A 23,863-nucleotide genomic window follows, 5' to 3' on the forward strand; every position below is an offset into this window, starting at 1 on the left:
CAAAAGAGAGGGGGGAGAGAGAGCAAAAGAGAGGTGGGAGACAGAGCAAAAGAGAGGGATGGAGAGAGATCAAAAGAGAGGGATGAAGAGAGAGAGCAAAAGAGAGTGGGGAGAGAGAGACAGAGCAAAAGAGAGGGGGAGAGAGAGAGCGCAAAAGAGAAGGAGGAGAGAGAGCACAAAAGAGAGGGGGGAGAGAGAGAGAGTGCAAAAAAAGAGAGGGGCAGAGAGAGAGTGCAAATGAGAGGGGGAGAGAGAGAGTGCAAATGAAAGGGGGAGAGAGAAAACGCAAAAGAGAGTGGGAGAGAGAGAGCGCAAAAGAAAAGGGGAGAGAGAGAGCGCAAAAGAGAGAGAGAACGCAAAAGAGAGGGGGAGAGAGAGCATAAAAGAAGGGGGGAGAGAGAGAAAAAGAGAGGGGGGATAGAAAGCAAAAGAGAGGGGGAGAGAGGGAGCAAAAGAAAGGGGGAGAGAGAGAGCAAAAGAGAGGTGGAGCGAGAGAGAGCGCAAAAGAGAGGGGGAGAGAGTGCAAAAGAGAGGGGGAAAGAGTACAAAGGAGAGGGGGAGAGAGAGCAAAAGAGAGGGGGAGAGAGAGCAAAAGAGAGGGGGGAGAGAGAGCAAAAGAGAGTGGGGAGAGAAAGAGCAAAAGAGGTGGAGCGAGAGAGAGCGCAAAAGAGAGGGGGAGAGAGCGCAAAAGAGAGAGGGAGAGAGCACAAAATAGAGGGTGAGAGAGAGCAAGGGGTGAGACCGCTGTACTGCAAAAAATGGCCCATGTGAACGGGCTTTAGGACTAGTTAAATATGAAAAATATGATTTTACATGTTTTCATCTTCTTGACTGTAAAGGGCTCAAATGCACTTATATATGTCTATATGTATATATATATATATACAAAACACGGAAGGGTACTTCACTCTCAGACCGGACCGGGTACACATCCCATAACCCTGCAACATGCTCAGCCCTGGGTGCTCACTGGCACTCACAGGGAGCTGTGCTGTCCCCAGAGTCACAGGCAGTTAACCCCAGACAGGTCTGGGTGCAAGAACCATAGGGAAAAATACAAAACAAATTAATACAACACACGGAGAAAGTCACTTACAAGCTCTCAGCTAAGATTAAAAGCAAAATGGAAGGGTTAGTTACCACATTTGGCCAAAATGGGACAAGCCCAAAAGCCACGTCAAGGTCCCTTCTAAAAACCTGGGACCCTAAAACAGCCACACAATGCAAGCTCTCAATCAAAAAAACTGGGAACAAGTGAAGGGTGCACAGGCTTATATAATCACCCAGACATGTACAAAACACGGAAGGGGACTGCACTCTAAGACCGGACCGGGTACATATCCCCTGACCCTGCAACATGCTCAGCCCTGGGTGCTCACTGGCACTCACAGGAAGCTGTGCTGTCCCCTAAGTCACAGGCAGTTAACCCCTGACAGGTCTGGGTGCAAGAACCATATGGAGAATTACAAAACAAATTAAAACAACACACAGAGAAAGTCCAGCACTCACTTACAAGCTCTCAGCTAAGATTAAAATCAAAATAGAATAGTTAGTTACCGCATTTGTCCAAATGGGACAAGCCCAGGTACCACGTCAAGGTCCCTTCCAAAAACCTGGGACCCTAAAACAGCCACACAATGCCTGTGCACTCTTTACTTGTTCCCAGTTTTTTGATTAAGAGCTTGCATTTTGTGGCTGTTTTAGGGTCCCAGGTTTTTGGAAGGGACCTTGACATGGTACCTGGGCTTGTCCCATTTGGTCAAATGCAATCTTTCTCTGTGTGTTAAATATTTATATGTGTAATGAAATAGAAATAATCTTTTGTAATATTTACGCCCCAAATGAGCATCAAGAGCAGTTCTTCACTAATCTATCCTACCTCCTCACTAGCTGGAATGCAACTAGAATTTTCTTGGCAGGTGACTTTAACGTCTCCCTACACACACAGACCCAAACTTCAAACACCCCTCTCACAACTTCCCAACACAGAATGAATAAAAAGACTCTCTCAATCCTTAACACCTTGGCGGGGCACAACTTACTAGATACATGGAAGGCCCTTTATGGCATCACAGATGACCACACATTTTATTCCACAGCACACCACAAATACTTCCGCTTAGACTATATTTTTTCTAGTCAGATACTGACAGCAAATTTAGTGTCTTCCTCTATTCACCCATGTGTGTGGTCCGACCACTCAATAGTCTCTCTAAAGATGAAAGGGATTCTCCCATACAATAATACTAAAAGCTGGTCATTTGACCCCTTATCATTAAAATACCCAAACCACAAAGAGACAGTTCTTAAACACATGGAGGAATACTGGAACCTCAACCTGAATACAATAAACAACCCCATACAGGTGTGGGCGGCGCATAAATCAGTTATAAGAGGAGTATTAATTCAAATGAAGTCACATGCTAAACGTAAAGCGAAGACTCTTTTTGACTCACTACAACGGGACATAGCTAACCTAGAAAAACGTCACAAACTGTCTGGCTCACCTAGCCTTTATAAATCACTTCTAGACAAACGACAAGCACTCGACAAACTGCTTTCTGACCGTTCATCTAGAACAGGGCTTAGACTTCAATCTAAATATTTTCTTTACGCAAATAAACCAGACAAATTCATGGCCTATAAAATCAGAAATAGAACTAGAGACATGTCAATCCCTGCCCTATATAACTCTCAGGGGGTCCTAACGTCAAACCCCAAAGATATAGTTGCCTCATTCGCGTCATACTATGGATACCTATATGACGATCAGAAAGTAACTAAAACAGAAACCACACGGAACTCCCTGGACACCTTCCTAGAGGAGGCTGCTTTGCCCAAGATAAGCAAACAAGAACTAGACTCCTTGAACGAAGACATTACAGACAGAGAGGTCCTCGGGGTTCTTAAAGATTTAAAACCAGGCAAGGCGGCAGGCCCTGATGGGTTCCCAGGGGACTATTACAAACAATTCAAACCAACTCTCACCAAACATATCGTACAATTCTGTAACTCTATCCTAAAAGGCCATAGGATCCCATCTGAATTGTTAAATGCTAAAATCATAGTACTTCCGAAACCAGGTAAAGATAAGACATTGTGTCAAAACTATAGGCCAATATCCCTCATAAACCAGGACCTTAAGATTTTCACAAAAATCCTAGCTAATCGAATCAAACCCCTACTTCCCAAGCTGGTCCACCCGGACCAGGTTGGCTTCATTCAAAATAGAGAAGCACCAGACAACGTCAGGAGAATGGTGTCCCTAATTGACTATATACATGAAACAAAAACGCCTTCTCTGCTCCTCTCTTTAGTATTAACTAAAATAGGCATCTCTGGAGAATTCATGAGCGCAATTCAAAATATATATTCCACTCCCTCAGCAAGCGTGAGAGCTATGGGCCACCAATCCGAAAATTTTGCAGTCCTTAATGGGACCCGTCAGGGCTGTCCTCTGTCTCCATTACTGTTTGCTCTGTGCATAGAACCCCTGGCCCAACATATTAGAAGATCCCCCGACATAACCGGTATTAAAATAAAACAGAAGGAGTATAAACTCACACTTTTTGCGGACGATGTCCTCCTCTCCCTGTCAAGACCAATGATAACACTCCCGAACCTCTACCAAACCCTTGATTCCTTCTCCTCCATATCAGGCTATAAAATTAACCTTGAGAAGTGTGAAGCATTACCTGTACATCTACCGGAACACACCAAAAAGCTAATAGAAGCTAACTTTGAATTTAAATGGGCCAAGCACCTTCTCAGATATTTGGGGATTAATCTCACCACAAGCTCAAAGACATTATATAAAGTAAATTACCCCCCTTTGTACAAATCTATTAAACAAGATTTAAATAGATGGAGTAAGTTACGATTTTCATGGTTTGGTAGATTGTCGGCAATCAAAATGATGATATTACCAAGGATCCTATATTTATTCCGCACCCTGCCAATCAGAATACCAGCCCCAGACTTAGACGACCGCCAAAGACATATAATTAATTTCATTAGGGGAAACAAAAAAGCTAGGATCCCTTCGGCAGTCCTCTCTAGAAACAGACAATTGGGGGGGGGGGGCACCAAATCTTAAGCACTATTTTCAGGCAGCTAGACTAGCACAGACAGCTCTTCTTAATGACCCTGACAAGGACATTGTTTGGATGCAGTTAGAGTCAGATATTGCAGGACTTATCCCACGCGACATGATTCTTTGGGACCCTAAACGGTGCCTTAGCAGGACACAACACAAACACCCAATAATAGATTTCATGATCAAGCAATGGTCCAGGCTAACCACCTCCCTGGCTCTACTCCCTTCGCACTCAGTTAAAGCCACACTCACTAGCCTAGTTAGGCATGAACTGGTTCCCATCATCAAAAAATGGGAAAACAGAGGACTTTATAGAATCGCTGACATTATAGTAGGAGGCAAAATGATGAGCTACACACAACTACAAGAAAAACTACAGCCATTCAAACTAGAATGGTTCCTTTACCTGCAGCTAACCTCCATAATTCACCCCCTCTTACCACTCATAACTAAAAACTTACCCTCTACATTAGAAAACATATGCAGCTCCTCATCCAGACCCAAGAACACTATCTCCAGGCTTTACCAGGCAATTCAGCTAGCTTCAGACAACTCAGAATCTTCTTTACAAACTAAATGGGAAAAGGATATCAACAAGGAAATGGAGGTTCAAGTCTGGTATACAACTCTCTCTAGTGCAGGAAAGGGATTGTTGAGTGCAGAAATGTGGGAAAACTGCATTAAGACCAACTTCCGTTGGTATCTAACACCACTGATAACCTCACACTCTACCAAAGATAGATCCAGACTTTGTTATAGAGGCTGCGGGGAGGTGGGGGACTATAGACACATGTGGTGGGACTGTGTAACATATCTCAGCCTAATGTCACTATCCCTTTAAGAAATCCTTTTCTGACTGCTGCATTTGGGCAGTATTCACATTCAGCCTGCCTGCCTGATTAATCATTCATGCACCTGATTACCTCAGCCTCTTTTTAAGCCTTCTCAGGTCTAATGTGCCTTGCATTAACATTGACGTGTGATCCTGAACAGAGGTCTGTGACTGTTTCCTGCATGAACATACCAACTATTCCAAGATACAGCATTTTCTATTACCTATGCAAAATATCATCAAACCGCAAGTATCAAAAATATCTCCATTCTGTTTCCTGGACACAGCTACTTAACAATCTCTGAACTTTATTATAATTCAACTATGCTTTTGCTTACCATCACTCTCTAATTACAACAGCATCTTACTCAGAACTTTATAACTATTTCTCTGCTACAAGTTGTCATTGCTGAAATATCCTGCTGCAAATATGTTAACATATTCTGAACTCTGCATCTATGTGTTCAATTAAAAGCTTTCCTGTGATTCTCCAATATATGTTCAAACAGTAATTAATGCCTTAAACTTAACTTTCACCTGTGCTGCTCTGCTAATTACTGACATACAGCTTATTATAATAATATGTACTGTGAACCTGCAACAAACCAAGTTTGCATCTAAATGCACAAACAGTAATTAATGCATAAACTTGCAGCTTGTCTAAGTACCTGTGCAGCTGTGCTTTAACTCTGACATACAGCTTTATATAATATTATGTACTGTGAACCTGCAACAATCCTTAGTTTGCATCTAAGTGTCAAAGTTTCACCAGATTACTCTGAAGCCTGAACATTCCACTTTGCTATATTTCTCTCTCATTGAATCCTGCAGTTACTTCTATTAACTAACTATAAGTCACAGTGAACTCAGAATATATTGTATACAAATGTTGCACTCTCCATTTATTCTACAATAACTTCTAGCAACTATGAATCACAGAATATCATCTATCCACGTCCAGGATACTCTTCCCCGGGTCAGGGGTCGGTGTCTTCAAATCCCTACCACTGCCCCGAGGGTCTGTTTCCTGAGCGCATGTACACCGGATCATGACAGAACTTAAGAAGCCTCATACTGGGAAGAAATCTAAGCTCTCTAAGAAAAAGAAGAAGAAGAAGAAAATCCTTCTGCCCACAGAAAATCAGAAGTGCAAAGAGGAAACTCAGCCTGATTCCCCTGTTTTAGATTCTGTTGTACCAGACCCTCTCTTGCCTCCTGACACTGTCAACACCGAGCTGGATGATGTCTATAGTCACTATCAGTCTCTTCTTAAAGCATCTAATGGTATCTCTTCTCAGACTCTACAACAACTACAAAAACTGTTTCCAACTATTGAATTCTTGCATCCCTCTCATGCTGCCTCAATACCTGTAAACCCTGTGCTAGAAGCAAAAGATAATTCTGTTCCAGATATACAACCTTTCAGTTTACCAGAGATAATCCCTGGAGAATTTAGCTCTGATATTCAAACTCAAATAAGCATGCCTGCTGAACTCCAGATAACTTCTCAGTCAGAATCTTGTGTCACAATTCCTCCGCATCTACCTGAGTGTGGCATATTGCAGTACACTTCACCTTCTCAAAATTCTTCTGTTATTGCATCTAAGAAATTGTTTCCCTTGGGAGATACTTTGCATCAACCTACATTTTCTACTACATCAGTTTCCTGTACAGGAATTCCTGATACTCAATCCTGTGAGGACAACTTTGAACCAAGTTTGCAAGTGGACATTCTTGAACCTGAAACTTGTACAAAAGTTCTTCAAGAAGATTCCCCTGTGCCCATTCCTGTTCCTGTTTTCCATGATTATACTACTAAACCTGACATCAAGGTGGACTCTCCTGTTTTTGACCCTGGTATGGGAATTCCTTTGTTTAACCCAGAAATGGGTGTAATAATACTTGATCCTGAAGATAGCCATGCCCTCTACTCAGAAGCGAGTATGGTTCTTGGCTCTAAAGTGGGTCTTGTTAATTCTTCGTTTATGAACCCTGAAGAAAGCCTTGCCCTCTGCTCAGAAGAGAGTATGGTTCCTGGCTCTAAAGTGGGTTCTTTTTCTTTCTCTATAGTTGAACCTTGCCCTGGCATGGGCATACCTTCACCTGATCCTACTGAGGATATTCCTGAACCTTGCCCAGATGTGGGTACTTCTGAACATTGCCCTGGCATGGGCATTCCTTCACCTGATCCTACTGAGGATAGTCCTGAACCTTGCCCAGATGTGGGTACTTCTGAACATTGCCCTGGCATGGGCATTCCTTCACCTGATCCTACTGAGGATATGACTGAACCTTGCCCAGATGTGGGTATTCCTGAACCTTACCCTGGTGTGGACATTCATATACCTATTCTTAGTGAGAACACTTTTGATTCTGAATCCAGTAAGGAGACATTTCATTTTGAATTAGAAGATGGCAAGAACTGGACAAATCTTGCACTCTACACTCCTATCTCCTATTTTGAAGAAAGCCCTGCTATTGCGTTAGAAGTGGCTATAGCTTTTTCTTTTGGAGTATATCTAATCCTCAGCCAAGAGGTTAATTCTGAGGATACTCAAATCTCTGACCCAAAGGTGGTTAATCTGGTTATCAATCCAGAATGCTGCATCTCTATTTCTGAAGCTGAGGAAAGCCTTTTCATATCTCTAGGACTGGCTGCCTTTTCATTGGCTATATACATGGTCATCTATCATGAAGAACATCCACCTGTCTACCCTCAGAATGATTCTGTGGTAGGAAGTTCATTGTATGTTACGTTCATGCATTCTCACGATGACTACAAAAAAGTTGACTTCAAGTTTTGCTCTCATCATTGTCAAGATCTTTTGATACCTGAATTACATGGCCTTTACTTCGTCATTCAACTTTTTCAAGAGATCTCCAACCCTCCTTTCTTGATTTCCGATTGGACTCACTACCTCCATACACCTACTACCGATTCTCCATATCAATTTTGTTCTCTCTCCTTTTGGATTTTATTGGACGCCCGGAGGTCGCCTTTAAGGAGGGGAATCTGTAACATATCTCAGCCTAATGTCACTATCCCTTTAAGAAATCCTTTTCTGACTGCTGCATTTGGGCAGTATTCACATTCAGCCTGCCTGCCTGATTAATCATTCATGCACCTGATTACCTCAGCCTCTTTTTAAGCCTTCTCAGGTCTAATGTGCCTTGCATTAACATTGACGTGTGATCCTGAACAGAGGTCTGTGACTGTTTCCTGCATGAACATACCAACTATTCCAAGATACAGCATTTTCTATTACCTATGCAAAATATCATCAAACCGCAAGTATCAAAAATATCTCCATTCTGTTTCCTGGACACAGCTACTTAACAATCTCTGAACTTTATTATAATTCAACTATGCTTTTGCTTACCATCACTCTCTAATTACAACAGCATCTTACTCAGAACTTTATAACTATTTCTCTGCTACAAGTTGTCATTGCTGAAATATCCTGCTGCAAATATGTTAACATATTCTGAACTCTGCATCTATGTGTTCAATTAAAAGCTTTCCTGTGATTCTCCAATATATGTTCAAACAGTAATTAATGCCTTAAACTTAACTTTCACCTGTGCTGCTCTGCTAATTACTGACATACAGCTTATTATAATAATATGTACTGTGAACCTGCAACAAACCAAGTTTGCATCTAAATGCACAAACAGTAATTAATGCATAAACTTGCAGCTTGTCTAAGTACCTGTGCAGCTGTGCTTTAACTCTGACATACAGCTTTATATAATATTATGTACTGTGAACCTGCAACAATCCTTAGTTTGCATCTAAGTGTCAAAGTTTCACCAGATTACTCTGAAGCCTGAACATTCCACTTTGCTATATTTCTCTCTCATTGAATCCTGCAGTTACTTCTATTAACTAACTATAAGTCACAGTGAACTCAGAATATATTGTATACAAATGTTGCACTCTCCATTTATTCTACAATAACTTCTAGCAACTATGAATCACAGAATATCATCTATCCACGTCCAGGATACTCTTCCCCGGGTCAGGGGTCGGTGTCTTCAAATCCCTACCACTGCCCCGAGGGTCTGTTTCCTGAGCGCATGTACACCGGATCATGACAGACTGCACCTATTCACATAGGGTGTGGAACCGACTATCTCGGTTCTTAAGCTCTATCCTAGACAGCCCCATTAGACTTACCATGGAACAAGCACTGCTCCACGTCAGGCTTAAAGAATTTAATAAATATATTAATTTGTTTATCAGGATAATATGCACTGCCACAAGGATCTGTATAGCCCGTCACTGGAGGGAGTGTGCCCCTTCCTGGGAAGAAATCCAACTCAAAATTAAATTCTATTATAATATGTCAGAACAGGCAGCATTTCTCCTGGATACCCAAGAAACCTTCCAGAAAGTATGGTATTACTGGATATTACATAATGGGTCCTAACACATTAGTCTAATAGGATAGAACCCCTCACTTAGGTGGCCCCACACCCTGGCACATAGAGTCCCCAGAAAAGATAGGTATAACAAAGATACATAGGAGTCATATTAACCCCACATAAAATAAATCTTTACACAAACTGGAGCGGAATGGTCAGGAGTTGTTGCCCTCTCTACACCCCATCTCTCTTTCTCCCTTTGCTTCACCTTACTCTTTTCCTCTTTCACTAATACTTTATCTGGATGACCTTTACCTTGGTAATATGCAACTAATATGGGCCTTACAGCTTCATAAAAATGCACTAAACAACTTGAATTATAGCTCAAACATGAGAATTTATACTAAAAGGACTATTGTCCCACAACGCATGACGCTATTAAAATTCTCCTGTAAGAGCAACCCTACAAGCTATAACTTAGTAATTGAACGATTTATTGATTTGTATTTTGCATTGTCTTTACTACTATGTAACTTTAGATAACCAAGATTTTTGTTCTTTTGATTTATTTTGATTCATCTTTCTTTCACACTTCGTCTGTTATTATGCCTTTGTTACAAAATAATAAAAATTACTTTATCATAAATATTTATATGTGTATGTGTTTATATGTGTATTTATGTCTGTAAATACATATACACAAATAAATATATAAATAAACTAGACGATAAGCATGCCCAGAGGACAGTCTATGTTTAAAAAACTACAAACCCCAAAGCTAATATTACAAAAAATAAAAAATGTAAAATGACAGAAAAAAATAAACAAAGAAATCCAAAATAAAAAATAAGCCTAAACTAATACCCCAAAAAATCCCCCCAAAATAAAAACACCTCCTAATCTATCAATAAACTGCCAATAGCCGCCTTTGCTCCAGATGAAGACAGAAGATGATGGAGCCGCCTGGAAGAAGACCCTCTTCACCGGACTTAAGGAATGGTGAGTACCTATTTGGAAATTAGATTTCCGTATTTTTTTTTATTTTTTGTGGGTTTTTCATTTTTAAGATTAGGGATTTAATGGGCTTGTAAAAGAGCTGAATGCCCTTTTAAGGGCAATGCCCATAAAAATGCCCCTTTAGGGGCAATGGGTAGTTTAGTTTTTTTTAGTGTTATTTTTTTTTATTTTGGAGGCTTTGCTTTGTGGGGGGTTTTACTGTTAGGGGGGACTTTTTTTAAATGTAAAAGAGCTGTTTAACTTAGGGCAGTGCTATACAAAAGGCCCTTTTAAGGGCTATTGGCAGTTTAGATTAGGACGTGTTTTTATTTGGGGGGACTTTTTTATTTTCATAGGGATTAGGTTTAATTTTTTTAATTTTGATAATTTTTTTTATTTTTGATAATTTTGTTTATTTTTTTCTGTAATTTTAGACTTATTTTTAGATTAATTATTTTTAGACTTAATTTTAGATAAATTTTTTGTAATTTAATGTTAGGTTTTATTTTTAAATTAAACTTAGTTTATGTCATTGGGGTTAATTTAGGGGGTGTTAGGTTAGGGGGCTTAGTAATTAAATTAGATATTTACTTTGTGAGCGGTTGGCGTTTAGGGTTTAATAGGTTAATTAAGTTTATTGCGATGTGGGGGGTTGGCGGTTTAGGGGTTAATAGTATAATTAGGTAGTTGGCCTTGCAGGGTTTAGCGGTTTAGGGGTTAATATTGTAATTTATTTAGTTGGCGTTGTGGGGGGTTTGGCGATTTAAGGGTTAGGTGGTTTCTGTTGTGGTGGTTTGGCGGTTTAAGCGCTATTTTTTTTGTTAATACTTTGTGCGGGCGGTTAGTTTTTTTTGTTTATACTTCGTGCGGGCGGTTATGTTTTCTTTCTCTTAATACTTCCTGTGGGCTGTTAGGTTTTTTTTTGTTAATACTTCGTGCGGGCGGTTAATTTTTTTTGTTAATACTTCGTGCGGGCGGTTAGTTTTATTTTTTTCATACTTCGTGTGGGCAGTTAGTTTTTTTTTTTCTTAATGCTGCTTCGTTTGCCAACGCTGCATCCAGGTGGATTCTTTTGGCTGCACCCGCAGCCAACATTCCTTTGAGGATGCGTGCACTTTTTATTCGAGAGTAACAGTTAACCAGAGCTTTGAGGTTGCACTTTCCCAATGTGCATTAAATTCAATTGCACTCAAGCAATTGCATTTTCTTTCAACTTGTAATAGGCACGCTACTTCAAAACTGCCGTGATAAACCCGATATCGCTCGCGCGCAACTGTTAGCGTGCCCCTCTAAATCTAGCCCTTTATATTTTATGTCCCTTCAATCATGGATAGGGAACCTTGGCCCTCCAGATGTTTCAGAACTACATTTCCTATGATGCTCAACTGGACTTCAGAGTGGCTAAGCATGATGGGTAATGTAGTTCTGAAACATCAGGAGGGCCAAGATTCTCCATCCTTACTTTAATGGGACAAAAAAATAATTTTTTGTTCTTTTATGATTCATATAGAGCTTACATTTTTAAAACAGCTTTCTAATTTACTTTTATTATCTATTGTTCTTCATTCTATTGGTATCCTTTACTGAAGAAGCAGCAATGTATGTGTATGTGTGTGCATTCATATATATGTTTGCATGTGTGCATGGGCATGGGTATATAAACCTATGGATGTATAAACCAAAGATTAAACGTATCCCCATAGCATAAAGGACCATGAATATTTGTCAGATCAAATTAACAAATATGTATTTTCTTTTTTCCTTTATAATCTTGCTTGCCCCTGATTTATTTTTTTCATTTAAATTGTGGTTTAAATGAGGTTAGTTAGAACTGCTTAAAAATCCAAATATATTAAAAAAAACAAGTAACAACCTATTCTGAAGTACAATGATTTATTAAAGTACTTACATTGTATTTAACAGTAACAGTACCCTGAGGACACAGTATAGAGGGGTTTTTTTTTACATGACTTTACAAAGACTTCCTAAGTCTCAAGAGTAAAACAAAAGCTTTATTGAGTGGCCATGGTGTAGGAACAGTAAAGAGAAGCACAGAATTAATGTACTGTATAAGGAAAGGTTTACACTGTATGTCATTTCTGAGTCTGCAAAAAACATTTTTTTGGTAATAAAGCATGTAGATAAAAATCCATGTATTGGGTCTGGATGATCTTATATCTGTATTAAAATTCAAAGCTTTGGTTTGTACAACATCACAAATGCAAATATACATCAGCACTGTTGTTGATGGAAAAAAAACTGGAAAAAAAAACTATTAACCGAAAGCAATTGGTACGAAGGATTTTCCAAGGACACATTATTGTTTAAATACAGATTAACAGTACTTTCTAGTTGGAATGAATCAGAAAGATGTAAGTATGCCAAAACGGGAAGTATTATAGTACGTTTGAGGTTTTAATGTTATTATTGTAAGATTGTTACCAGACAACGAATATTGGTGACTCAATCACTGCGGCTGGTCTTAAAGGGACAGTCTACTCCAGAATTTTCATTGTTTAAAAAGATAGATAATCCCATTATTTCCCATTTCCCAGTTTTGCATAACATACACAGTTATATTAATACACTTTTTACCTCTGTGATTACCTTGTATCTAAGCCTCTGCAGACTGCCCTCTTATTTAAAGGGACATGAAACCCAAAAAATGTATTTTATGATTCAGATAGAGAATATAATTTTAAACAACTTTCCAGTTTACTTCTATTATTTATTTTGCTTCCTTCTCTTGCTATCCTTTGCTGAAAGCTCAGGAGCAGCAAAGACCCTAGGTTCTAGCTGCTGATTGGTGGCTGCATATAAATACCGATTGTCATTGGCTCACCCATGTGTTCAGTCAGCAACCAGTAGTGCATTGCTGCTCATTCAACAAAGCATACAAACAGAACAAAGAAAAATTGATAATAGGAATACATTGGAAAGTTGCTTAAAATTGCATGCTCTTTCTGAATTATGAAAGAAATAAAAATGGATTTCATATCCTATTAATTTGTTTTGACAGACTTGCAATTTAGCCAATCAGTGCCCTCTCATAAGTAACTTCACGGGCGTGAACACAATGTTATTTATATGTCACTCATGAACTAACACCCTCTAGCTGTGAAACACTGTCAAATGCATTCAATTAAGAGGTGGCCTTCAAGGGCTTAGAAATTAGAATTTGAGCCTACCTAGGTTTACTTTTCAACTAAGAATACCAAATGAACAAAGCAAGTTTGATGATAAAATTAAATTGGAAAGTTGTTTAAAATTACATGCCCTATCTGAATCATGAAAGTTTAATTTTTACTAGACTGTCCCTTTAAGCAATAGTTACAGCTTTTACTTTCTATGGGAGTGCTTAAACAGTATCCTATGACTAGGGATGGGCGAATGTGTAAATTTTCGAATTTGAATGTTAGAACGTATGTTATTACCGAAATTCGAATTACAAATTCGAATGTTGATAAGAACAAATATTCTTAAAAATTCTATTTTCAAATGTTATTTACAGTTTTCGAATGTCACTTTCGATTTCAAATGTACATAAAAGATTTAATATACACATTCAAAATTCGAATGTATATATTTGATTTTTTATGAACATTCTAAATCAAAATGGATTGCATTATTTCGAATTTGACTCTGAAAATCGAATATAACATTCGAAAACATTCTATTGAAATCGAATAGTCGAAATGTATCAAAATTTTTCTTTTTAACATATCATACTTCACAAATCTAAAAGAAAATCTAGTCTACAAATATAAATTAGACCCTAGTCAGTCAGGATCACTGGCTGCCAATGCCCATTCATTAGTACCCAGATACAAGGCAGGACTAGCACAGTAAAAGACAACCCACACTACATTACAAGTACAACATCTCTATGATGAACCTCAGTACTTCTCAACCACAGTCCTCAAGTAAACCTAGGCTAGTAGGCAATATTTTCAGAACATCTTAACTGGAGCACAGGTAAAATAATCAGTAACCATGGTAACTAACCTGGTTCTCACCATAGGTACTGATTATTTTACCAGTTAAGACGTCATGAAAATCAGGCCTGTTAGGGCCACTTCTGGTTAAGAAACACTAATGTAGAATAGACTTACAAAATTACAATATAAAGATCAATCATTTTTAAAATTAAATTCTTAGAAAAAAAAAATCAACTAAATAAATGCACAAAGTAAAAGCAGGTAGCCACCTATCACTATCACCTGAATTTTTGCCTGTAAAAAAAAATAGACTACATATTACCTCTCTAAAAATATATGAAATTGATTGAAGATGAATATAAAAAATGCGTCTTCTCATGGTGTGCAGTCCACCCTCCACAGTTGTGTCCACACAAAAATAAAAAATAAAAGATGCCACATGAGCAAATAGATAGATAATAGTAGTATATAGAAAAAAATCAGTATCAAAATATTCCAACACGACCACCAAACCAGTACGTCCCTTTTCTCCAAAACTAAACCTGTCAAATGAAATTTTAACAACTACAACTATAACATTTGCATATGGGAGGGAATAAGTTGATTTGAATATTTAAATTTGAATATTAAATAATTCTAATAATTATAAGATAACTGAATTGTAAAAACTAATTTGAATTTGAATATTACATTACAAAAGAAAATTGTAGCTTAGAAATACTATTTTGAAATTAAAATCGAATTTGAATATTACATAACAAAATCAAATTTGATATATTGGAATCGATTTTGAATATTACATTTCGAAATCGAATGTGATATATTAAATCGAATTCAAATATTACATTTCAAAATCGAATGTGAAATATATATATCGAATTCGAATATTGAGTATAATAAAAAGCAAACTATACTATTATTAGAACGAATATTTTCGAATGTAATCAAATAATTCGAAAACGAACATTCGAAAATTGAATGTTAGAATGTTATGTAAACATTCGAAATTCGAGTCGAATGAACAAATGTATAAAAATCTGTTTTAAATTTTGAATGTTTAGAAACATTCGCCCATCCCTACCTATGACTGATATTATGCATGACAAGCCACAATGCAACAGCAGTCCTCTTTATGATTAACCAATTTATTTGTTCAATTGGTTGTAATTAACCAATCAAAATAGTTGGGAGGGCTTTATTCTTACCATTGCAATCCTAATTGGTTAACCTGATTTTTTTTTTGATTGGGGATTTTAAAAACAAACACGTTGAAAATCAAGTAAAATAGGGCATGGTGCTGCTGAACAGGAGAAGTTGTAAAAAGATAAAATACTTAAATCAGAGTTTAGGTGAGTTTAATTGTATGGGTCAGTTAGGTTTTCTTCTTAAAGACATTTTTTTTATATGTTAGGGCTTAGGCTTAAAAGGGGTGTTAGGAATTGAGGAGCTTATTTGTGATTGTTGAGGGGATAATGTGGAGGTTGAATTTTGGGTTTTTGCATTAGCGAGTTCATGCAGATGGTTCTTTGGGTGTAGGGGTCTTAATGCAGTGGAACAAGGTTAGGTTATGACTCATAGTGCTGTGAAAAGTTTTTAATTAGAGTTACTAGTGCTGGAACAGAGTCATGGTAAGGGTTAACAACAGTTTGGAATATGAGACAGTAACTTTAAAGGGATATGGTTTTAAAAAGATATGACACATAGCTTAGCATATAGTGGGCTAGATTACAAGTGGAGCGCTAAATTAACAAGTGGAGCGCTAAATAAAAAAACTGCACTAGGCAGTATTCTGGGGCTAAAGTTAGTGGGAGTGGGGTGTTAGAAATAAAACGGCACTGAAAGTGCCTTTACATTGCAGTCTATGGGAACTGTGTGACAGAAAGACAAGATAGATAGATAGATAGATAGATAGATAGATAGATAGATAGATGAGATAGATAGATGATAGATAGATAGAGATGAGATAGATGAAGTGGCATCACTAGGGTTGGTGTCACCCGGTGCGGTAAATTATGGTGTCACTCCCCCTAGAAAGCAGACACACACAAACACAAAAACACAGTCACACACACATACAAACACTCAGACACACTTAAAACACACACTCAGATGCACACACAAACACTCGGAAACACACTTAGACACACACACACACAAAAACACTCAGACACACACACACAAAAAACACTCACACACAAAAAACACTCACACACAAAAAACACTCACACACAAAAACACTCAGGCACACACACAAAAACACTCAGGCACACACACACAAAGACACCCAGGCACACACACACACACACACAAACACTCAGACACACACACAAACACTCAGACACACACAAAACACTCAGACACACATAAAAACTCAGACACACACACATACAAAATATGTAAACTGCACTGCATTAATTATAATGCTCATGCCTAGAGCTGCTCCCTGGCTCAGCAGAGCATCAAGTGAAAGATAAACAGAGCACTCTAAAAATGAATCACTAAAGAAAAGGTTTAGGCACGCAAACTATGAAAATTCTACTCTCTGACTCTGTTCCAAGTCTGTCAGTGCATAGCCCCAGGCCTTGTGCCTACGGCTTCTTATGGCCAATCACCTCTGCACTCTGCCCACCCCCAGACCCCTGCCCGCCCTCCCCTCCTACCTCTTCAGTGTGCACTTAGTGTACCGTAACCGTACCGGTCTGGTGGGCATCATAGGTGACTCCTTCACTTTAGAGACAGTGTCAGACAGTCATGCGGTCAGGTGCCAGGCATCCCCCTCACGATTTCCCGGTTCCCGTTTAGAGAGACAGCACAGCAGTGAGTGATTCCACTGCTCCACACGTCACTGAGCACAGATAGGCAGGCAGGTTTAGGCTAGCAGTGCAACTTTGCAAGCCCCATGACACGCCCACAACATTCATAGTGAAATTGGGCAGGGGAGGAGCTAAGTACAAACAAGCAAAGAAAAAAACTGTTTGTAGAAATTGCAGCGCTGGCTCAAGGGGCAAAAAAATTAAGTGTCTACAACTTCTCCAGTCCCACTAATGTTCACAAATGCTGGCCCCTCTAATAAAAAAATCTATGCATCTCTACATCGTATTTCTTTGAATTTCAATACAATTTAAAACATTTCTTCTGATGGTGTCACACCACTAGTGACGCCACTGGATAGATGAGATAGATGATAGATAGATAGATAGATAGATAGATAGATAGATGAGATAGATAGATGAGATAGATAGATAGATAGATAGATAGATAGATAGATAGATAGATAGATAGATAGATAGATAGATAGATAGATAGATAGATAGATAGAGAGATAGAGAGAGAGATAGATAGATAGATAGATAGATAGATAGATAGATAGATAGATAGATAGATAGATAGATAGATAGATAGATAGATAGATAGATTGATAGCTGGATATCCCCCATGTGCATAATGAAAGCTTTTATGGGGAATTACATTTTCAGATAAATGCCTCTTTAACTAATTGGATTCCTAAAACCTGTAAAGCGTGATCAAGCTGCTGGCTGGACCAGAATTTCTATGTAAGCAATATTGCTTTCGGCTCTCAGTAGGAATCCAGCAGGTGAGACAGCAGATAGTTTTTCTAAATATTTTATATATTTGCCATCAGCCATCTCCTGCAGAACAGAGGAAATCTGTAGAGTCAAAAGGGATGTCAGAGGTTCCAGGCAAGCAGCTGAATGTTTCACTGTTCTGCTTTCGATTTTTAACTCATTTTATTTCATCAGTGTTCTCCACTCGGTAAAAGTAAACCATAGAAACTCAGAAACATAGATTTTTGACAACAGATAAGAAGCAGAAGATCCTTCTTTAAGGACCCCTTAACCCAACATGACGTATACATACGTCATGCGATACTTAGCCTATGGTAATGCATGATGTATACATATGTCGGAGCTGCAGGAAGCTCCAGCAGCAGTCTCAGCTGTTAAGTTACAGCCGAGAGCTGGAGTTCATGAGCTCCAGGCATCTGCCTGCCTATGGAATCAGAGCACGATTGGTGCTCTGGTTTCATATGAAGGCAGATACCTGATTGTTACAGACGGCGACACACACAGTGTCACTGTCTGTAACGACCATCTGCTGGTGAGAGGTGTGGGAGGGAAACTGGGAGGCGGGTCTACTTATAAATATATATATAGTTTTGACAGGTAAATAAAAAAGAAAAAACAAGACTCTATTTCTGTTTAAATAGAGTGATAGCAAAAAAGCTAAAAATTCTCCGGTATTTTGGCCAAGTTCTTCTCTGAAATTCCCCGTAGTGAAGGGGTTAAATAGAACAAAACTGCATAATCAACAAATGTGAAATAAAAAGACAATGCAATTACTCTAACTCTGAATTTTAAATGAACAGTCAATTTTATGTTCTGATTTTTTTTTCAATTTTCCTTCAATTTCCCTGCCCCTTTATCATGTGACAGACATCAGTGAATAAAATACTATTTTTTTTACACTGCAAACTAGATAGAGCATTTAATTTTAAGTGACTATTACATTGACTTCTGTTACCAAAACTACTCTCTCTTTCTTGGTGTCCATTGTTGAAAAGCATACCTACATCAAATTAGTTGCATTCATGCACTACTGGGAGTTGCTACCAGGGCAGAACAGCCAGTGGGGCAGCGGGTGTAGTAGCACAAAGGCCTAAGTGTTTGGGCTGCAATCACAGTCAGTCTTTACATAGGTGTGTGCTAAATGTATACAACCTAATGGAGGGGAGCCTTTTTTTATTGCAGGTTGCAGGTCCATCGATCCTATCTATCTGTCTGTCCGTATATCTGTCTGCCTGTCTGTCTAGCCTAAAAATCATAATACAGAGCAGCATGTATATTATTACTATTTCTTACTACTGAGTTACCTTTGGGGGGTCCAAAATAAATTTGGCAACAGGGCCCTCTGTTGATTAGGTCCGCTCCTGGTGGCTACATGCACATATGCCTCTGGTTATTGTTTTATTGGCTGTTTAGCTAGCTCCCAGTGGTGAAGTATTGCTCTGGAGCTGACTTTGAGCCTGATTCTGAAAACTTCACTGGGTCATACATGGTTTTCCACACTGATACTCCCATGGGCTGCCCTCAGGAAATTCCCTAAAAAAGGGGCTGTCCCTGCGAGTTGTGAGATGTCTTCTATAGAAAGTAATAGAGCTTGTTGGAAAGGGAAACTTTGTTGGGGAGAGCAAAGTTAGCAGGGAGTAGGGGCACACTTCAAAAATATCCAGCAAAATCTTCTCAATAAAACTGGACATCTAAATTCAAGTTTTATTTTCATGAGTGTTAGCTAAATATAAAAGGCCTCTTATGCCTTAAAGGGACACTGAACCCAAAAAAAATCTTTTGTGATTCAGATAGAGCATGTAATTTTAAGCAACTTTCTAATTTACTCCTATTATCAATGTTTCTTCGTTCTATTGCTATCTTTATTTGAAAAATAAGGCACCTAAGCCTTTTTCTTGGTTCAGTACTCTGGACAGCAGTTTTTGATTGGTGGATGAATTTATCCACCAATCAGCAAGGACAACCTAGGTTGTTCACGAAAAATGGGCCGGCATCTAAACTTACATTCTTGCATTTCAAATAAAGATACCAAGAGAATAAAGCTTGATGCTCCTGTTTCCGTACGAGCCTTCAGGAAAGAGCAGTTATGAAGCAGTGGTCTAAAGTGGTCTATAATAGATAGATAGATAGATAGATAGATAGATAGATAGATAGATAGATAAATGATAGATAGTAGACAAGTGCATTCTTTTCCTTACAAACGCTGGGCTCTTTGAAGAGGGGTCAGGATTACTGAGGCTCTACAGCATACTACACTTACCTATAGCATGCTGAGAAGCCCGGGCTAATCCCGACCCTTCTTCACAGAGTCCAGGGGTGCTACAATAGGAGGTTTAGCGCACTCTAAGCCTTCTATTACCTGGGCCTGGGGATCTGTGATGGCGGGTCGGGATTAGTGCTGCTCTCCAGTACGCTAAAGGTAAGTATTTAATGCTACAGGTGAACTTTTGCACCTGTAGCAAAGGAACATTTAAATTTGGTTAATGAAAATGAATTTAAATGTTCCCTGAATATTCAGTATTCATTTAATTTGAAACAAAACGAATACCGAATGGCAAGGGCACCAAATCTTGAATATTCGTGCACACCTCTAATAGATAGATAGAAAGATAGATAGATAGATAGATAGATAGATAGATAGATAGATAGATAGATAGAGAGATAGATAGATATAGAGAGATAGATAGATATATAGATATAGATAGATAGATAGATAGATAAAAAGAGATAGATAGTTAGATAAAGAGATAGATAGAGAGAGAAAGAGAGAGAAAGATAGAGAGAGAGAGCAATATAGTGATAGACAGATAGATAAAAGATGCATTCCAATAAAACAAAAATAAAAGTTAACACTATTTCAGCATATAATAGGTGCTTTTTAAAAAAATGGATTCATATTGCGCCTTTACATATGCCTTCATATGCTGGAATTGTTAATCACCCACATATGCTCATAAACAATGCCAACCAATAACCAGCTTTTTATAACTGGTTTGGCATTACTTATGTAAAGTGTCCCATCGTCATGGAAACACCTACACACAGAAGTCAAACCTAGCTTATTCATTTTGAAAAAAATATTTACCATGACAACCAGCCTGGTTGAATGTAAACAATTAAACTATATGATATAACACATCTGCTATGATACAAAATAGCTGTTAAAGTAAGATTTGCACTTAAATAAATTAAGAACAAATTGCAACATTCTGGGCATAAAGATACTATCATGGCTCTTTTTTTTTTGAGGGGGGGGGGTTTCACAGCTTTTTAATTTCAGGCATTTTATTTTAATCATCTGCATTTTTTTCTGTAATTTAAGAGACATAAAAATATTAAGATAACCTTTTTTTTAAAATCAAGGATTGACAACGTTCCCAGCGGAAGAACCCGTCCACCAGTGATTATGTCTAGCCATTGCCTTGATTAAACATTGCAAAAGGAAATGTTTGTGCATTGCTTCCCCTGCTTTTGCATGACCAGTCGTGCAAGAGAAGGGTCTGTCAATCATCCCAAACAAACAAGTTTCAGATTTAACTCCACCATTTTTGAGGTTTTTGAAACAAAAGCAAAAAATATTGCAACATTAATTACTTTTTTTTTTAATTTGTCTTAATCGGAATGCACATCTATTTTTATGTGGATATGTGTGGATATGTGTGTGTATTTGAATAAAATGGTTTGACATGTTAGGTTTATACAGAGGAAAGATGATCCAGTTCTTCTGACAGATTAATAAAGGGAAAAAAAAATCTAAAATATGATCAAATTATTTTTTGGAAAATGGGTTTCATCAAGCATATGTTTTAGCAAAATACTACTTAATTTGGGGGTCAAATAGATGCACCTGGCAGCCCCTGAAAATAAAACCATAAGGCTTTGTTTTGTAGTCTGGCTAACCTTCCTGGCATGGGTGAAGTTGTTTTAGGAAGCTTGATTGGCATATGTTTTGCATCATATTTGTGACAATGATGGTAAGCCAGCCATAACGAAACAAATCCAAATAATCCAATTATTGTATTTATTTTTACATAATTACAGAAGATGCACTTATGGTTTATATTATAATAATTAGTATTGCATTTGTTAATCTTATTAGTGTTGATTTTATTTGTATTTTTCTTTTTAGAATTTATATTTAGAAACATACATTTCGAAAAAGCATTTCTGTGCCTCACCAGAATTTCTTGTATGTTGTTTGATGCTAAATGACACACATTATGGAGATTTCTTTATCACAAGCAATGCATATAGAATATTATACATAAACAAAATGTCTAATAAATATGATATGTATGTTTTAGGCTCATAAATGGCCAGAAAGGGATAAATATAAAGAACTACAACACAAGATCCATTCTTACTGTTTCCAACGTAACAGAAGAGCACTTCGGCAACTATACTTGTGTAGCTGTAAACAAACTGGGAACCAGCAATGCCAGCCTGCCACTTAACCGTAAGTATCATATGTTCAAAAATAGCATTACATTACTTCAGAAGAAATCAGTGCAGTTGTAGATTCTCAAAAGGAATATTTGCTGTAATGTTTGAGATTGAATAAATGATACCTTGTTAAAATTTACTCTAAATTATCATTTTTCCTATACTTTGCTTATATGTCCAAAACAATAGAGGACTTTGTATGATAATTATTTTGAAAAACTGAATCGAAACGTCTAATAGAAAATGTAGAACCATTGTTGTGTTCCTTATGACTCTAGTATACCTTGCTGAAAGATGGAGAAGAACAGAAGATATTGGCATTTTTTTTGGTCATGTACGTTGTTGCAAAATGTCTGAAAAACTAAATTTGCTGAGAGTTTTAAATAAAACAAATCTATTGATTATCTATGTTACCCTGCAGTACTGTTAAAAAATAGATTTGGAGAGTGCCTTCTAGACTTAGTGACTTTGTCAACAGCGCATGTATAGACCATATTCCTTATAGCTGTGTAGCTTGAGCTAATATTGGCACATGCTTTAAATGGGGAAGGTGGTAAGGTTCCTGAATTGTAGGGGTTTTGGTATAAAGGCACTCAAATGGGTGTTACAAATGATTTACAGCCTTGGTGATCAATAAAGAAGGTTAATGTAGAATTATATGTAAAATTACATGGGAAAACACAATTACATTTATTTTCACTTTAAATACAAGATACTATCACTGGTAGTCAGAGATATTTGTCTCACTGGAGAACTGTTTACATTTTTATCATGTTTGGCTTACTGGGCTAACTTTATGCAGTTTCATTTTATTTAGGTTTTGGTAGCTTAAAAATTTGATTTTAAAGGGTCGAAAAGTTCACAATTTTTTAATCAAGTGGATTGTTTGAACATTACATAATAAGGGCTAGATTACAAGTGAGGTGCTATCTTAACGCATGGCGGCAAAGAGGGCAAATGTGCCGTCTACGGGCGCACGTTAAATAACCAGCCATTACAAGTGGCTGGTTAATGCTACCTCGAGCTTGTGGTCAGACCTCTGGTTAAAGATAAAAAGTTGCCCCAATTGACCCCAAAATAAAGTAGGCAGTACTTCATAATAATATAAAAATATGAGCATTTTTATTTTTTTTATTTTTAAAATATGCACAAAGCAGTTATAAGGGGTTAAAGTGAGATTATGTGGGGTGTTTAAAAAAAATGCCACCTGAAGTGCCTTTAAATAGAGGTGAATGGGGCACTGGGTTTTCACTTTAAATATTTATTTATGTACTTATATATCTATGTGTTAATAATATATGCATATACACATATAAACACATAAATATATATTTATAAATTCATATACATATATATTTATTTATTGCTATCCAAAGCTGCACAATTTGCCCCCTGCGCTGCACCAGGTGGTTTGCCATGGCAGTCGTCATTAAAACGAAGCTCCCATTGGAGCCCTCTGGAAGTACGCTCTTGTGGGCGCTTGTCTTGCGGGTTTGCATTGCGCTGCACTTGTAATACCAGCTTACATTAAGTGTGCTGGTTTTACTGAGTGGAGCGCAAATATCATGTTCATGTAAGTGCAATATTGCACTCCACTTGTAATCTA

The 23,863-nt window shown here is 37.8% G+C and overlaps 1 protein-coding gene and 1 long non-coding RNA gene across 3 annotated transcripts in view; one reads left to right on the plus strand and one right to left on the minus strand.

The window, feature by feature from the left end:
- The window catches only part of LOC128640905 (uncharacterized), a 291,640-nt gene extending 274,564 nt beyond the window's left edge, over positions 1-17,076 (minus strand). The window contains exon 1 of the long non-coding RNA XR_008399414.1: positions 16,888-17,076. This is a non-coding gene — a long non-coding RNA (uncharacterized LOC128640905). The remainder of the gene's footprint in view (positions 1-16,887) is intronic.
- Positions 1-23,863, plus strand: part of NEGR1 (neuronal growth regulator 1) — a 979,779-nt gene that overhangs the window by 749,664 nt on the left and 206,252 nt on the right. For both annotated transcript variants that reach the window (XM_053693351.1, XM_053693352.1), the window contains exon 6: positions 22,119-22,270. In XM_053693351.1, the coding sequence (XP_053549326.1) occupies positions 22,119-22,270 (152 nt within the window). The remainder of the gene's footprint in view (positions 1-22,118; positions 22,271-23,863) is intronic.

Source organism: Bombina bombina, chromosome 10 (genome assembly GCF_027579735.1).
Source record: "Bombina bombina isolate aBomBom1 chromosome 10, aBomBom1.pri, whole genome shotgun sequence".
NCBI classification, from domain to species: Eukaryota; Metazoa; Chordata; class Amphibia; order Anura; family Bombinatoridae; genus Bombina; species Bombina bombina.